Source organism: Branchiostoma floridae, chromosome 13 (genome assembly GCF_000003815.2).
Source record: "Branchiostoma floridae strain S238N-H82 chromosome 13, Bfl_VNyyK, whole genome shotgun sequence".
Taxonomy (NCBI): Eukaryota; Metazoa; Chordata; class Leptocardii; order Amphioxiformes; family Branchiostomatidae; genus Branchiostoma; species Branchiostoma floridae.
Genome location: NC_049991.1, coordinates 16,948,844 through 16,967,515, shown reverse-complemented (window position 1 = coordinate 16,967,515; position 18,672 = coordinate 16,948,844). Strand labels below are relative to the sequence as shown.

General features: G+C 39.8%; 1 protein-coding gene across 2 annotated transcripts; it reads left to right on the top strand.

Moving 5' to 3' along the window:
- The first annotated feature begins 973 nt into the window (after positions 1 to 973).
- LOC118429084 (synaptogyrin-1-like) lies at positions 974 to 12,959 on the top strand. Of its 2 annotated transcripts, XM_035839452.1 has the most exons (4): positions 974 to 1,131; positions 10,350 to 10,569; positions 11,477 to 11,628; positions 12,607 to 12,936. In XM_035839452.1, the coding sequence occupies exons 1-4, from the start codon at positions 976 to 978 to the stop codon at positions 12,811 to 12,813; spliced, it is 735 nt and encodes a 244-aa protein (XP_035695345.1). In that variant the 5' UTR covers positions 974 to 975; the 3' UTR covers positions 12,814 to 12,936. The 2 variants fall into 2 exon arrangements, with proteins under 2 accessions (XP_035695345.1, XP_035695344.1); XM_035839451.1 differs by lacking the exons at positions 974 to 1,131; positions 10,350 to 10,569 and adding an exon at positions 10,576 to 11,001 and having other exon boundaries at positions 12,607 to 12,959.
- Positions 12,960 to 18,672: the final 5,713 nt, after the last annotated feature.

Below are 18,672 nucleotides of genomic sequence, written 5' to 3'. Positions count from 1 at the left end.
TCACCCCTCGTAGCTTTCAGTAGAGATTGTAAAAGCAGTTTTGTTGCAGCCAAAATAAATTCTCAGCATTTCTTTTATGAAATGTCCTCTATAACTTAACTGGCATGTTGCAATTGCATTGGGCTGAGTATGAGCCTTCTCTTTTGACATCTATTGTATGATGCAAGGACATGTAATGCTAGTTCACCTTTATCTGTGGGGTAACCTATATTCGTTCTTTTTGAAAAGATGGCATTTATGGATATCATAGATCAAGTCAACGGACGGTGGTTTCAAACTGCAGTATCTAGTATGTTTTTATGTATTGAAAATATTGCAATTCGAGGCCAACGTTCGGCGACTTGATATCCATAAATACCCTGTTATCAATGGATATAGGTTACCCCTCGGATAAAGGTGAACGAGCGTATGGTCACATTATGTTTAGAAAAAGTTCAAACTGGTTCAAGATGCTAGTAATTATAGCTCACATGAGATTTTTGAAATATAGAAATATTACTATACCAGAAATGCCATGAGAATGAGATGCAACTTGTGATGCATCCATAAATGGAGGGTAGTATTAAGAAGAAGAAGAAATACCCACATCAAATGCTTCTGATAGATGAAAGCTTTTTACTTTTCGGCTAAGAGATTGAAGTATGCATTATTTTTGGCTTGCATGTCCCTCAAAGTATATGTGTGTGTGTCTGAGTGTGTGTATGTGAGTGTGTGTGTGTGTGCGCTTGCATGCATACGTGTGTGTTTCTGTGTGTGTGTATGTGCGTGCGTGTGTGTGTGCGTGTTTCCGCACTGCAGTTTCTGTATATTCTGCCAGGTGGAACTCAGCAGTTTCTGTATGTTTCACGACATCGTAGTCTGCTATCTCAAATTTCCTTATTTCAAAAGTTGCCAATAAAAACACCGAATTTTTCGTCGCCAAAAAAAAAGCCGCTTTCAATGTGTACTTTATAAACCACCTGTGACAATGACGCAATGCACATCTTTTGTTTGGTTGCGTCCGTTCCCATGATGCACAGCAAATCCAAGATGGACGGCGGCGGTGCGTACGGAGCGGGCAAGGCGGGAGCGGCTTTCGACCCCGTAGAATTCATCAAGAGACCCCAGGTCATCTGCAGAATAATATCCTGGGTAAGTGTAGCTTCCCTAGATTGTCCGCAGGTTACGTGGCGGCGATATCTCTTGTTCTAAGCGGCGCGCAGGGGCAGTTTGTCCAACAACCTTGTCTCTTTTCAACCGCGAGATTCGCCCTTGCGGCTCTCGCAGGTAATTTTTACGGCCCATTTTCCGGGTGTGCTGTTGATAACATTAAAGTTAACTGCCTTCACGAGAGACAACTGGGAATATATTATTCAAAATTCTACGATATTTATCTGTAGTTAGCGCAGAGTGCGCTGTTAGCCACTACGAACAGTATGGGAGGGCGGGGTGCACCTGTGAAATTATTCACAGGGAGATCCCTTTTCAATACCATGTCATGTGAGAAAGGTGAACGCAATTTTCTATTCTGACGCAAAAAGGACGTCCCTTGGGACCTATAACCCCCAACGGCGAGGAAATATATCGTAATCTGTGGCACGATTGATGTTTATATCGAGATTTTGCGGCGCGGTGTATTACTGATGTGTTCGTAATGTTGGACGGAAAATCGGCCAGCTGATAATAGGAGAGTCACATGACGTTGTGGAAGGGTGTGAGTCACAAGGCTCTGGCACATCACTCCGCTGTTATCACGCTGTGTGGAGGGTAGAGGGTGTGCTCTCCCTCTCACAACTCTTAATCAATCAAGCAAATACTACAATTAGTGCTACATACTCTAATCTAATTGGCACATGAAAGAAAACAGAGGCTAAATGAAATGGAGTGTAACCAAGGAGCTTTTATATAAAAGCTCCTTGGTCAAGTTGGTGTAACTAACTAAACCTAAAAGATAGGGAGTCTTTGCCAACTACATTCAAAATTCACTATCCAGTTATAACGTTAACATCATGTAATGTTTGCACTGTTTCGCCAGTGTGGGAGGCTGGCTGGCCGACATTCTTTGTCGTCTCAGGTTAGGGTGTGATGTTGACAAACGTTAGGTCACGCTAGGACGTTAAGGTTTGGGCGCCCGAGGAGGTGACATTACATGTAGTGTAGTACTAGTATTGCTGGGGCCACTCCTTCTTACCGGTAGTTAGACTATGTCACTCCCAGTTTACATTATATTTCTCACTCTTTAAAATAAGTTGTTGTTGTTGTTGTTTCTTCAGGGAGAAACGGACATGAGAATACAGTCATTTTTGTTTTGAAAAGAACAAAGACTATCGTGCATTATGTTGCCATCGCTTACAAATCATCTGTAATGTGTACTTGTAAGCCACTATGTTAAGACGATTTCAACACAAGGAAGATGGAATGGTAAGATCTGCTAGAGAGCAAACCATTAGAAAAATAAATTGGTACAGATATGCTTAGTAACTATTGTTAATATTGATATCAGTCAGGAAACATGCAGGGGAAGCTAAAAGAATGCTAGCACTGTTTATCTTTTACTGTAGCTATAAAAAAATTATTTACAACACACGTATTCCAGTTTTAGCCATTTTAAGGACACTGGGCCTCGGTAATAATCATTTGCTTGTATGACTCCATGTTTATAACACTGTGACTCACAAGCATCACTCAATATCAGAAGCCTTTTAGTCATATCTCTAATGGTACGGCATTCCTTGGTTTCATCATGTTGCTGTATAAACAACATACATCACTGGCTTCTGCAAATATTTGAAATGTTGATAAATCGAAACCAAATTGGTTTCTTTATAATGCCTTCCTAGGTCATTTATATTATACACAATATAAATTGTAAGCAAGAGAAGTACCAAAATCAGTCAGTAGTATGAGATATGAGGCCAAGATATGATATGATTTGTAAGTTGACTTGAATGACACTGCTGTAGCTGGTACTGCTAAATGTACCTCTGGTCAACTTTGACAGAAAATTAGCTTTTAGCAGTGGATCGGCCTATCTACAATTCAATATCTTCACCTGCAAACTGAATTTTGTGCATGTTTGATATGTTAATGACCTTACCGCAGTGACATTGTAACGTCTTACAATTCAGTTTGAATCAAAGGAGTATATGATTATAACTACGTACAATTCAGTATAGATCAAAAGAAGTTACAATTGAGTGAATTTGAAACGGTTTATGTCAAAGTACATTATCTATTTTGATTCAATTTTCTTTTGCATACACAGTGTAATTCCCAATACATATTGTAAATACATATGTACGCATGCACCTGTACATTTGAAATGTATAGGTTCATGCGTACATTTATGTTTACTATATGTATGATTATGTATGTATATTCTAACTGGAAGGTTTATTCTGCTCCTTGCCTGTGTCCTGCCCATTCTGATGGATTAGTAAACGTTACACCAGTCACCTTTTGTCCTTGGTGGCCGTACCATTCATAATACATAGGACCTGCCAGAGGTGCATATTGCACAGGTCAACAGTACATCATTTTATATGACTGAACCTGCAAATGGTTACAAATAGATGTACATATAATAATGATCATGTTTTTCTATAATATTACCATTCAGAAGTTGTATCTGTCTGGTATTGTATATTATATGTAAAAGAAAGGAAGAAAGTTCATCATAATAACAATAAACTTACTACATTTTGGGACCTACATGTATTTGTTCTTGAGTCTTTTAGAACTGATCATGCAAAAACAGGTAAAATCCCTGTAATAAATGATCACCACTCAGGGCGTTGTAATGTTACTGTCTGATAAGAAACAAAAATAAAGATAAGATAAAAAATTCATCATGTGACTGTAAAATAACAATATTGCAGTATCATTTGTATTTTTAGTATTTCACTGAGGTCAAGATTGCATCATTGTTGTATTACTCAACCTGTAAACAGTTGTAAGGTATCCCAGTGATGAATTATTACCACTTACCTCTCATGCCTACCGGTAATAAGAAAAACAAGCCAGAAATTCACCATCGTGACCTTCCGTTGAAAGAACATGCATAATAATTTGTCATAAACTGATAAAGTATTTTACAGAAGTCAAGAGTACAGGACATTCTAGATTCCCAAATCTGCAAACAGTTACAAAATTTTTCTCTGATACTTCTCAAGAACCACCCAGTATTTGTAGCTTTCTCAAAAACAAAACATAGCGAAATTGAAGATGCGCAAATGAGATATCCTATAGCATAATTTGCCATGAAGTAATCTAATTTCCCGGTGTCATCACACCCCCAGTAAGTAGTATCAGATTACCCCAAACCTGGTAACCGCTCCCTGTGGGACTGGGATGATCAGGGCCACTGGAACAATTAAGTCTTTACCCAACAGGATTACAATGGAAAGGTCACATTGGCCTTTGTTACTCGTATTGGTTTTTGTACACATATTTCACGGAGCCATTGCAGCAAGGACGGAACTTTGCTTGTTGAGACAGAAAACATTACCCCATCCGTCCGAAAAATATTAACCACATCATGACATAAAATTGTTAAGAATGTATTTTCACAGGCATAAGATGGCATATTTAACTAGAAAGGCCGACATTTGCTTAAGAGCAAATACAGCATATTTCAGCCATACCCCTTCCCACGCAACATTGGACTGTTCCAAATCACCCCTGCGCAAAATGGAACATCCTCTTAACAGTACATTATCCCCCAAAGTGGACTGGTATTGTGAATTGATTCCAGGTAAAAACAGAGCTTGCTTCTATTTTTCAGAAAATGACAATAATCACACCTTCCATTCAGAAAATTTTCATCATGACTGAAAATTGCTGAATGACTTCATGTAATGTCATTAACAATTTTCAGTAATATAACTAGGTGTAAGTTTAAAAAAGTATAAGCTCCTTGTGATGTGGGTACATTTATTATTGCAGTGAACTTTTTTTATTCAAGTAGGGCATACGATTTAATAATTATCAAGCAGGTGCAGGTACTGTAGGAGCGTTTGTTTTCTTCAAGCTGTAAAACTGTTAAACTGTTTTACTTTGTATGCAATCAGCCATCGAGCCTATTCTTATTTTAGTTTAATAACTTCCTGCCAGACCCGGAAGATACGATTGAACCTTGTTCGAGGATTTATTTTCGTCTGTCCGGTCAGTCTGTTCATACCCTGGCGCTGAGAGTGTTTTATTGGGCTGAAGCTCTGGCAGTTTAAAGTTACTTACAATTTAAATGTTCAAAGTTTATGTCAAACAACAACAGCACTAGGAACACATACATTTGCTCTGGAGAAAATACAGCAGTTTTCGCAAGTTCCAGTCCAGTGATAGAAATGTGGCCACTATAGACAGGTGGTCACTATAGAGAAAATGCTGATCTATTGACTAGGAGCCATACGTTACACATGATTTCAGTACACTGATCATTAATCATATAAACATTGCACAGGTAAGCCAATTGTTTAGATGTACAATTAAGTTCAAATAATTCTGAAGAGAAATATTGATGAGAAAATAATCATTCTCGCCACTGTCTAACTTATAATTACGTATCAAAACTAAACACAGATTTTCTAACTAACGCACCTTTCGCCGACTTCATCAAAGGACCGCCGGCTATATCTGTTGATTAGACTTAGAGTTTCAAACAGTCATGTGCTGTGTGCCAGTTAACAGCGAACTTCATGCTACATGATGTTTTACATTGCTTGGACCTTCTTTCCTACAGCGGTGCTTCTACAAAATATTTAGACTGTAACACTGAGTCCCACATGTTTTATAGAATAGAATTTGACGCAGAACAGCGTTTTTTGCTGGGTATTTTTCTTGAAACATGTCCGTGGGAATATCAGCAAGGCGGCGACGTAGGGATATCAGACCGTCAACAAAAGTCGCACGGCGGCTAACGGCGCAGCGAAGATACTAGCGCTATAAATAAGCGTTTCAACTAAGGATGGCAACCCGTGCAATATTTTTGTATACTGTTGAGCTAAGTAAAGTTTGTTGTTAATGAGGTTTTAGTTGTCTTTGAAGCTTTTAGAAATATTTTAAAGTCAAACTGCTGAAGAGAAGTAAGTGACTGCTACGATTATCGTAGATATGGCCCTAAAAAAACTGATAAAAGAAGCCTTCTCAATAGTCTAAAATGCAAGAGCTTCCGGGGGAGCTTCGCCCACCTGGTTCCCCCCCACAGTGGCCCTGCCCCTGGACCCCGCCAGGGACATTTGGCGGCCCCCGGACCCCTGTCCGACGCTTTGAAAAAATCCTGGCGAGAAGTCTGTACGGCCTGAGTCTTCAAGTTAACGTATTGTGTGGTCCCGCTCATGAATATCAATTAGCCTTTGCTTTCCTCTTTGCTGATTGGCTGAACCATTAATTGAATTAACTCATCCTGCCGGCTAGACGCAGGTGCAGATGTCGGCTCTGTGGGGTGAACGTCCGAAAGGTCATGGCATGGAGAACGAAAGAAAACCAATTTCCCCTAAAAAAAGTGCTGTAATTAAGCCTTTTACAGTACTTTATGCCAAAAATTTTACTTGGATCATTTTACCAACTATCTTATGCCTATCTATACCAAATGTTACTCATACCAGGGTACAGGGGTGCAAAATATACCGTTATAAGACCGTCAACAACAGTCGCACGGAGCTAACAGCGCAGCGAAAATACCATCGCTAGCGTTTCAACTTCGGATAACAAGTTATAAGTACTGTTGAACTCAGTAACGTTAAAGTTTGTTTTTAGTTGCCTTTGACGGTTTGACCTGAAATAGTGTTACGCTAAACTCCTGAAGAGAAGTTAAGTGACTGCTGCGATTATCATAGATATGCCCCTAAGAACTGATACAATATAAAGCCTTCTGAATAGTCTAAAATGCGAGAGCCTTAGGCGGGCTTCGCTCCCCCTGGCAGGAACACTGCTATATACGAGATCATGAGGCCCCGCTTATGAATATTAATTAGCCTTTGGCCTCCTCTTCGCTGATTGGCTAGGTCTTTGATTCAATTAACTCTCCGGCTGACGCGCACAGGTGTGGCTCTGTGCGGGGTCACGGAAGGTCACGTCAGGAGGCCAAAAGAAAACAAATTTCCCCACAGAAAAGTGCCAAAATTAATCATTTTAAAGTTGTTTATGTCAAAAATTTTACTTGAATCTTGTTACCAAGTATCTAATGCCTATCTATACCAAATTTCAGGTCATTTAATTGTAATACCAGGGTACAGGAGCCAAAAGTGTCCTTTTTTGGTCAAAAATTGGCCAAAAATCGCAAAAATAAGCATTTTGTTGCACTGTACACCAAAAGTGTTATTGAATTTATATGAAGGGATTATCAAGGCACATCTGTGTCAAATTTCAGCTCATTCGGTTGCAATACCAAGGTACAGGAGCCAAAAGTGTTCTTTTTTGGGTCAAAAATTGGTCAAAAAATCGCAAAAATAAGCATTTTGTTGCACTGTACACCAAAAGTGTTATTGAATTTATATGAGGGCATTATCAAGGCACATCTCTGTCAAATTTTAGCTCATTTGGTTGTAATACCAGGGTACAGGGGCCAAAAGTGTCCTTTTTTGGTCAAAAATTGGTCAAAAAATCACAAAAATAAGCATTTTGTTGTACTGTACACCAAAAGTGTTATCGAATTTATATGGGGGCATTATCAAGGCACATCTCTGTCAAATTTCAGCTCATTTGGTTGTAATACCAGGGTACAGGGGCCAATATATACAGTTTTGGTCTAAAATTGACCAAAAAATCTCAATAAAATCATTTTAGAGGCAGATATGAAAAAAATGGGAAAAAAGCATCAAGGTATTGGCCCACTCTACCCCTGTGCCGAATTTCAGGTCATTCGGTCCAGGAACGGCGGAGATGAATCACTTTGAAGATTTGACAGGAGAAAGAAAGAAAGAAAGAAAGAAAGAAAGAAACATTACGAATACAATATATTTCACCATACTATGTATGGCTGAAATATAACAAGGAAAATCAACAATATGGGCTCTCAAACAATGAGTTGGATAGAAACAAATTCAGAGCTGGAGACAGTCCTGCCTTGCAGATCCAAAAGGCGCATCTCATTTATTCTGAGGCATTTTCTGTTACAGCAAGGAGGTTAGTTACAGTAATTTTTCTGTACAGCACCTGCTAGCTAGCATTCATATATGTTATTGACTGTGATTGTTTAATGTTAATGCTGTACTGTTGGTCATTCAACAGGCCTCGCTTGTTTGCGAATGTATATGACCTGTTCAGTATCTGTATGACAAGCTAGTCAACCGGAATTCCTCTATCTGGCATGTTGTTAAGAATCATGATCAGTGTTTGTATAAAAGTCAAATTTGAATACACAATTGAGCACATAATGCAATGTAGTTCTACACTTACAGATTTTTCTATATCAAATTGTTTCTACTAAAATATATTCAATTTGAACATTCAAGTCACCAAAGCAGAAGCCAATGTTCCTCCCATATTTACATAGCAAAAATTCAATACAGACATTCATAAAGCAGGTATTAAATCATCAGAACTTAGAAGTGCATTTTTTTTTAGAAATGTAGGAACATTTCAAGTACTATCACACATGCACGACCAAATTTCAATTATACAAGTGCTGTACTGGACTATAGTCTAGACAAGGACTGAACAGAAATAGATGTGATATCAGGGTTGGGTATGTAAAGTTCCTGTTTACAGTCAAACAGAACCTGTTACAACATCTACATACCTTGTTAAAACTTAAATATTTATACTGGAACTGGTCATTTTTTCAGGTTGGGTAGTTTACACAACAGAAGCACTGACATCGCTATATGATTATGAATAAGTGATAACATATGGTAACAAATAGGCTGAATGATCGATGCTCTAATTTCTAACTCAAAATCTATATACTATCCATACACACTAAAGGCTACCCCAACAGAAGAAGGGTTAAGATAATAATAATAATAATGATAATAATAACTGTTCTTATTTATAGATACTATAGACAAAAAACAAATTAAGATATGCAACAATATAAATTATATTGTTGCATATCTTAAGTTGTTTATATTATATTATAATACCAAAATTGTCATGGAGGACAGCAAATTGCAAAATACATTTATGATAGAAATTGTGTCACCACTTACACATACTGTGCTACCTGACTATGTCAGTGGAAGACTCAAAATACCTTGAACTGTTGAACGCCTCATTTCTCCTTCTACCACGAAATTAAGTCCCCTAACGAATTTTCACGGCCACCTTGCAGGTGGTGTGAGTCCAATAAATAAGCCGCTATCCCCAACATTGCTACATGTATGTGTATCTGATTGCAATTAGAACCGCAACGACCCATTCCCGCCCAAGTGCACATGTGCATGTCCGAAAGGAACCAATTTACGGGGCAATTTTCCTCTTGTCGGCTCGCCAATTTACGCGTTTTCAGCCCCCATTCAAAACCACTCCTGGCACAGAACAAATCGATACCCAAATATTACCCTCAACGGAACACGATTGGAGGCCAGCAATCAAAGTGTCCATCTCCATTTGGCCTGTATTGGGACAGCAAGGTAGTTTGTGTGCACATGTGTATAGATGGACCTTTATCTTGGCCTTCTAATATCCTTGGGTGACCAACAATTATAATTTGATGCTAGACAATACTGACAATTTAATACAACAATACTGACAATTAGAAAGAAAACAGCATATATTGGATTTTCATATGTCTTTGGTTACAAAGACAAAGACATATGAAAATCCAATGTATGCAGCTTTTGCCTTAATTAATTATCAGAGCTTCATTCTTTACTATAGTTACAAATAGGTATGGTGTGATTTGGAATAGCATGAAGAGGCCGAGGAAAAAAATGTTGTGTTTCCTGTTTCAGTCCTGAAAAAATAGGGTCGCTATAGATCTAGGATTATTGTTTTTTTTATTTACCCTTGGAGGTGGTAACTGTAAGGCAAGCATAAAATTTGGAAGCATGTCATTCTCAATATAGCCTGTACCAAAGATTTCATGTGTTTTAATAAGTTTCATTTGCCATTGACAAAGTCCAATCCATTTGTGCAAGTCACATTGTGCCAGATTTTCTGTGGTTACTGTCATCTAACTGTGCAATTTACAACTGCAAAGAACCTTTTATTGGTTCATGGACACAGATGGATACAGAATCACAATCTGATTTCTCAAATACTTCTGAATCAGTAGAATTTAGTATTGGAGCAGGAAAGTTTAGTGATGACATGACGAAGAAGAAGTAGAATTTAGCATCTGAACATGACTCAGAATCAAGTTGAAAGTATTAATAGTTTTGAATGTATTAATATGTATAACCTTAACTGATCGAATTTTCCCTTTCCTTCAGGTGTTTTCCATTATCGTGTTTGGCTGCATCTCTTCCGTTGGCTATATCAAAAACTCGTGTATCTACAACAACGATACGAATGCCTGCCACTACGGGATCGGCATCGGTGTTATCGCTTTCCTGGCGTGCGTCCTGTTCATCTGTGTCGACGCCATGTTCGACAACTTCAGCAGCGTCCAGCAGCGCAAGTACATTGTGATAGGGGACATGGTGTTCTCGGGTAGGTACATTGTGATAAGGGACATGGTGTTCTCGGGTAGGTACATTGTGATAGGGGACATGGTGTTCTCGGGTAGGTACATTGTGATAGGGGACATGGTGTTCTCGGGTAGGTACATTGTGATAGGGGACATGGTGTTCTCGGGTAGGTACATTGTGATAGGGGACATGGTGTTCTCGGGTAGGTACATTGTGATAGGGGACATGGTGTTCTCGGGTAGGTACATTGTGATAGGGGACATGGTGTTCTCGGGTAGGTACATTGTGATAGGGGACATGGTGTTCTCGGGTAGGTACATTGTGATAGGGGACATGGTGTTCTCGGGTAGGTACATTGTGATAGGGGACATGGTGTTCTCGGGTAGGTACATTGTGATAGGGGACATGGTGTTCTCGGGTAGGTACATTGTGATAGGGGACATGGTGTTCTCGGGTAAGCACTTTGTTGAAGATGGCTGTATTTTCTCGTGTTTTGTCGTATACTTACTGTAAATCAATTTTATATTGCTGTCGCCAATCTAAGTGGTTTGGGAGAAAGGTGTTTTTAAAATTAGAATTCTAAATGTGAGAGCAAACATCATGTCTTAAATGGTTATTGATGAAATACTTCCGATGATAAATTTTCAAAGGTTGACTAGTGATCGTGAAAGTTGCTAAATTTATTTACTTACCGTTAGCAAATGAAGAATTATATTATATGCCGAAAAGAAACAAAACGGTTATGATTTTGGAAACGATCAGATGTTTCAGTTAACATCCACTTTTGTTAGTGACACTGATGTCTGGTCGTTTCCAAAGTCATATCCAGTTGCTTGAGTAACTGCTTTTTGACGTGTATTATTACCTAGATTCTATGATGTCTAACCTTCATCGACAAGAATTAGATGCTACTTCCCCCTTCCCTTCAGGCTTTTGGACCTTCCTGTGGTTTGTCGGATTCTGTTACCTGACCGACATGTGGCGCAAGACGACCTCTGATTGGTTGAACACCATGGGTTTCCATGACTACAGCACAGCCCAGGCCGCCATCGCGTTCAGCTTCTTCTCCATCATCTCCTGGGTAAGTCAGGTCCCAGTGCATGTTGGGAGATGCGTGGTATTGTGGGTAGCTTTGGGCAAACAAACTTTGCTCATAACTAAGTAAGGCTAACGTCACATTTCCAAACCGGGGCCTGGCCGGGCTGTTTGTGGAAACGAAAAATAGAACTGTATATGAAGAAATATAATCAAATAATGAACATGACTTGGGGTGGGTACCAAACTGGTTTTTCTTACTAAACCGGTCCGATAAAAACGGACCTTAAAAAATTGGGTGGACCGGATGTTGGACCGATAGGAAAATGAACAGATTATATAATCAGGCATTCAAACATTTGGGGGCTTACTGGTCGAAGAAAATACCAAGAGCGAAGTAGAGTAGAGTTTATAGTCATTTCTACCATATTTTACAGTCAATCTTACAGAGGCAGTTAACCTTGTAGGATTTTAAAATGGCAGTGGAAGTCGATTATATTTCTTTGTAACTAAATGAACCATTGTTTTGAGTATCGTCCATTCACAAGTTTTCACATACCGATTTAGGTCCAGGTTCAGGTCCGGACTTGGACATGAAACGGACCTGGACCTGAACCGGTTCCCACCCCTAAACATGACTATTCTCTTTATGTCTTGATAGTTTGGTGTACTTTATATCATACTTTTTCCCCCCTAAAGCTGCCTGACCGGGCCTCGGTTTGGAAATGTGATGTAGGCCTAAGCCTAGTTGATATGTGTTCTGTTTTGAAAAATTGTGACAGGGTTGTGGTATCGTTACCCTTGCATGTTGATGAATGAAATGTTTTTGAAGAATGGAAGAACAAACAGTACCAATTTTGCCTCCCTAGTCCGGGCTGACGTTCCTGGCTGTCAGGCGCTACCAACATAGTGATCAGTATGGAAACATTGTGACAGGATTGTGGTATTTTTACCCTTGCATGTTTTCAATGAAATGTTTTTGAAGAAGAAGAATAAATAAAATGTACCAATTTTGCCTCCCTAGTCCGGGCTGACGTTCCTGGCCATCAGGCGCTACCAGCAGGGTTGGGACCAGGCCTTCGCCCCCAGCTACGAGCCCGACCCCCAGATCCCCGGCGCTTCTCCATACCCAGCGTACCCCGAGCCGGGCCAGGACCCTGGCTACCAGCAGCAGCCCTTCCAGGACCCGGGAAACCAGCCCCAGCCCGACTACCAGGCTCCCGCCTACTAACCACCCAACCTCACTCCACACTGCAGCCACCTAATCTCCAGGCACATCCTACCGTAGCATAAGATAGTATCGAAAGCTGGCAGAGGGGAGGAGCCGGCCTAGGAGTGTGTTTCGCTCCAAGCAGATCCTACGGTAGCATAAGATAGTATCAAAAGCTGGCAGAGGAGTGAAGCCGGCTTAGGGGTGTGTTTCGCTACCGGGGATCTGCTGGCACTGAAACAGGGAGGAGCATTTCTATTCAACAATGGTGTTGCGGCTCCTCCCTGTGGCCATGTGCTAATGATTTTACGAGCGACTTGCGCTGGGACAAAGTCTGTGACCAGCGCATGTCCCAGTTGGAAGTTAGCACCAAACAGGAAGGAGGGCAATTAGCACCTACACTGCAAGTACAGTTTGATTGGGAAACAATTGGATGTTAATAGCCTTTGTCCTAGCCGACTTTTCTACAAGGCAAATGGACACCTTTTCGCTGACTACACTCCTTCGCCAGTTTGTTACTATCTTATGCCGTTGTAGGATCTGCTTGGAGATTAGCAGCCACCCTGCCCATCCCTACAGGAGAGTGCTGGGGTCCTTAGGTGTAGTCAGTTATGTATGGTGACGGACCGGCACACTCTCAGACGTAGGGGAGTGGGAGTGATGATGATGCACATATCGTCCCCTCTGGGTGTAGGTTGAAGCTGAACCGTTTCCTTCAGTGTCTGTGTAAAGTGAGTTCTATACATGTAGTTGGGTTAGGAAGTTGGTTGGGGTGGCACAGTCAGTAGTAGGATGTGCTATGAAAATGTGTGTAAAAAAAGAAGGGCTTTCCTTCTAGAGACTTGCTAAGTAGAAACCTAGGTCCAAACTTTCCCTGCACATTTTGCCACTTGCTGCACTTTTTGATGTAAAAAGTAAACACTCGTGAAGATTAAAAAATGGTCTCTTTTCTTGCTGTTAACGGAGTAGAGAAATCACTAAGTGTGACTCCAAACAGCAGGAAATGAAATCGTGCGTAACTTCACACGTTGTTCGTGTGTTCTAGTGGGTCCAAACTTCCAATGGTGCTGTGTTCACACTCTACGTTGCAGACCAGTTTGTGACAATGGTTCCTATAATATAAAACATTGGAAAAAAAGATCTTAACATTTTGGCAGGGCGTAAACTACTAAAGCGACAACATTTCTATCACTTTCACTTGGTTGGTTTTATATTGGCACCGGTGTGGCTTAGCCTTTTTTTCCCAGGGTAACACTAGAGGCTCTGTAACTTAAGATAAATGATTTTGTAGAAAGGATGGCATATTTTCACAGCCATGCTTAGATTAAAACTAAAAACAACCGCACAGTCGCAATGACATAAGTTTCTAGCACCAAACACATTTCGACATATACTTGAAACTGTTGCAAAGTTTTTAGACATGCACAGAGCAAAAGTTAGATCATGAATCAGATGGCTGCCTTAACATGGGCCATTTACAGTCTAAATGTCTCCGTTAGACAAGTTGAAACCTGTTTACTACTTGCCAAGTCTCTTCTGAAAGCTCAGCAAAACGTGAGAAATTGCCGGATCTCTGAAAAATGTTTAACGTGTCCTACATGTGGAAACTTGTCGTGAACTTAAACGATAGAAAGTAGCACGTACTACAATCGTAACATGACAGAAACAGTATGCAACAGTCGTCCCTCTCGGTGCTGTGATTCCCCGACAATGATTTCGCAGGACTGAAGGGCAATTTGGGTGCAAAATGTAGTTTCTCATCCACGTGGCCTTTGTACTCAAAGACGATATCCTTAATTGTTGTCGCCTAGGCAACCAGAGGTCATGTGATCGGCAGTCTCTCACGTTTTGTTCACGTGATGGTTGGTGTGTATCCTAAAGTGCAGGCTGTGTGGGATGGGTTATAGGGTAGGGAAGAAACAAAGGTATTCTTGTTATATCAGTGGCGTGGAGCGATATATGTATATAGATAGATATATATTCAAGACTATGTTTGGAGTTATGGTATCATTCTTATCTCGACCCATCTTAAGTCCATTTTGTCACAGAAATATATTCAATATTTTCAATTCTTTTTTTCATTTCCTCCATTTTTTTCTCCAAAAATATATAGATGGCTGACATTTAGAATTTCATACATAGCATGGTTACCAAGACTGTAGGGCTAACTGTCCCAGTTGTGAAGTTACCAGGTAGTTTGTTTGAACTTTTGAATGAAAGTGGAATCCATTTATTTTCCTTTACACCATTCAAAAATTGTTACTTTAATGATTACATGATATTATAAAGTAAAGAGCACTTTGTGTTTTGGATTTATTTGTGTTAAAGCATTCATATAATGAATTGTGAAGTGCATAGGTGTGATTCGCAACTATATTTTTGCATATCATTACGTTTAGATTGGTTGAAGATATGATTTTCCTTATAGTTATATGTCATTTATATGTCATAACTATAGATTATATGCAGACAAAGATATAATTCTTGGTATGAACTTGGCTGTTACTTGAAGTTGTTTATATAAGTTCAGTGTAGCTGAAGAAAAAAAAGTGGATTGCATTGAGACATGATTCCTTCTGTGATCTACTATTACAGTATATTCCAAACTGCCTGTGTGCCATCCTAGTTAGTTTACCAGGAGTCTCATACTCATCCTTACTAACTTGTTAATTGAGGAGTGAGGGAGCCCCAGCAAACTATAATTAGGATGGTCTGGGTAATCTAGAAAAAATGTGTCCCACCAAAACTTTGTGTTTTTGTTGGCAGAAAACAATAAGTATTACTTAAATATTTCTGGATTTTAGTTTATCTCTGTGTATAAAGCTGAAGATAGATATAGGAAAAGGGTTACAAACCTGAGGGTCATTAGGAGTAAATGAATTGGTGACAGTTTGAGAGAGATAGATTATTGGGAGAGGAGATTAGAACTGAAAAGAATAGCAATACTACATGTGTAAAAGTGATGAACTGTTTGTATATTGTGAAGACTAGGTAGCAAGACGATGCTTTGTGTGACTGTTGTACGTGGTGTGTACAGTTTACTGGATTTGGGCAGCTAAACGTAGCACGTGTCATGTGGGCACAGCAGTACGCTAAGGCATTATATTATGTATGGCATTTGTTTCTGCACTTTTCTGTTACAGCTGCAAAGGATTCCCTGTGGTTTCAATACAACATAGTTATTCAAAAGTTAACGCCATGTTAAAGTGCATGCTTGTTTGGACTGTATACACATACAAGGCAGTAGAAGCTAACAGAGCTGCATAGGAGAAAGATTGTTTCTGTTCCAATGTACTTACTATGATGAAATCCCTTTTGGAAACTTCTCCAAAATGATGATAAACGGTATAGAAAGCTGTGGTGCCCAGTAAAGCTTGCAGTTCACTTAAATCTTACAAAGGGCTCCTCTGTAGATAGAACGACTACATGCCTAGTATCTTGTTTGGGAAGACCTATGCATTTGTTTCCAAAACTTTTAGAGGACTTTAATTTGTCCATATTATGCACTGTTTACACCAGTCAAGGTACTTAACCATGAACACCTTGAGGTGTATGGAATTCACTGTTCAATGATCATCAAAGCCCGCATTGAAGAATCCAAATTCCCACAGTATACTACTCGCAGGGGACTAAAATGCCTATTGATACAGCACAACATGTTGTGCTGCCCCTACGGCTGATTAATCAGCCTACGTCTGATTAAAAGGCTATTGGACGAACGAACGAATACTACTCGCATACGTTTTGATTGCATAGGCTCTTGAAAAGATCCTTCACCCCCATTGTGAAGCCTTTCCTATATTGATCAAAGGCCTTGAAACTTTTGGCCAAGAAAAATGTCCTCAGATTCTCAGCACCCAGTGTGTGTTTGCAGTCGTGTGAAAGCTTTGTATGAAATCCTTCAAAGATGTCACATTGCTAGCAGGGCAATAAGCGAAGAGGACATATGCACAAGAAGTTTAAGAAAATTCTGGGAGACTAAGACACGTATCTTAACAACATTTATGTGAACAATTGTGTTGTGCCCATGCCTAAGTGTTCTAAAGTGTACAGATATATAAATGTACATCCTGCCGTAGTTGTGCCCTAAACGCTGAAGACGTTAAGTAACTTAGATCAACAAGACGAACCCCTTGTCAGCACACAAGTCCTAATGCAGTGTGTTCTTTTGCCATGTTGAATTGTTGGTTATAACTGAACGTTTGACAATTGCCCCCGACCAACTTTTTTGTGTGACGTACTAGTTTAGACATTCACGGCAAGATGTGTTGTTATTTTGCTTTTGTATGTGTGACAAACCACATATAAAGAGAAGTATGTATATCTAGTTTGGTGTGTGTAAAGGATATTCTGGTCACCGTAGGTTTGATGGTAACTAGATGAGAAGTTATGAAGACAATAAAGTATCTTGGGAAAACATCGATGTCGTTCTATTTTAGGTGGTTCTAGGAGACCCATTATCGTCATTTATTTTCAAAATCATGCCCGAATTCTAATTGCAGGAACATTCTGAAGAGAGAAAAAAAACACTAATGTCTAATCAACTTAAAATACATCTATTATTGAATTTGACTTCTTAAAAGGCAGTTGTGAATTAACTACCCCGCACAATGGAAAATAAGCGGGTTTTATGATTTAAGTAAAACGTAGTCTTTTGGTGATGTCCTAAAATTGTAAAAGCTCGGTGAAATTGTAGTAACTATTTGGAATAACCTGTATTAAGTTTGTAACAGTGTAAGTGTCCCTCCAGGCACTTGCGACAGTCGTATTGAGGTCACCTGAGTGGCGCCGAATGGCAGCTCGCTCCAGACCCTTGCGATTTAGCCTCGCCTATTGTAAGCTCCTCGCAATTCAGCCCCTGGCTGCAAAGAGAGAGTAGTCGGCCCACCCAATAACAAAATAACATCCTTTTGTCACCTCTATAGTTGTCGCTATCAGTCGATGACCTGCGTCTGCTGCATAGAGTCATCGACCTCACGCACCTTACATTTTGGAAGTTTGAAACTGCATGTGACACTTTGAGGTCGGGTAGCGGACAAGTCAATAAAATGGCCGGCGGCGTCTATAAATGGGACAATCAAAGATTATCTATACAACTCTTGCAACCACTTTTCACTAGAGACTGCCCACTTTGGCACGTCGCTCAACGAGTTTCATAGACAAGTTTTTTTTTTACGATTGTGTAATTTGTTATCTTTAAAATCATACTTTTGCGTCGTACATTACATTCCATTAAAACCTATATGGCGCCCAAAATCCAATTTATTTTGATCTCTCTGCAATCGCCGTCGTATGGAAAGGGAGTCTTTGACAATTCTATAATGCTAACGACAGAACCACGTAACCGAGTTGAAGTCAGTATGGAAATATCCGATCTTAGTGATGAGCTGATTCCTTACGCCAAGATGTTGGGTTTTTTTTCTGTTTGGTCAATAGAATTGATTTTCCAGCGTGATTTGATCCTCCTTCTTACAACACTTGGCAGATATTTATATTGTTGTCAGAACTTTGTAAGCTAATCATTCACGCCCTGTAGTCTTAGTAAGCCTTGCATTGTTCTGCAAAATCATGGATCTCTAAGGACCACTCGCTGTCTCCGAATCAAGGACATCACATCAGTAATAGCGTGATACCTGATGGATGCTGACAGATACAGTATTTTCTTTTGTGCTCACCTGCATCAATTACCTTAATGTTTGTGCCTGAAATAACAAAAGTGAAAAAATATCCTGTAAGGAGACAATAGGCTTTGATAACAACAGCCGCTTTTCTCCATGGTATTAGGCGGCATATTCGCGTGCCAATTACAGATGATTTGTTCTTGTACGGGGTTCTCGTGGACTCCTTAGCGCGCGCGTCATTCGGACTTGTTTGTCAACG

Coding starts and splice junctions, on each gene's coding strand:
- LOC118429084 (XM_035839451.1), top strand. CDS start 10,593: ATGGTGTTCTCGGGTAGGTACATTGTGATAGGGGACATGGTGTTCTCG. Junction 11,002..11,476: donor AGGGGACATGGTGTTCTCGG/GTAAGCACTTTG, acceptor CCTTCCCTTCAG/GCTTTTGGACCTTCCTGTGG. Junction 11,629..12,606: donor TCTTCTCCATCATCTCCTGG/GTAAGTCAGGTC, acceptor TTGCCTCCCTAG/TCCGGGCTGACGTTCCTGGC.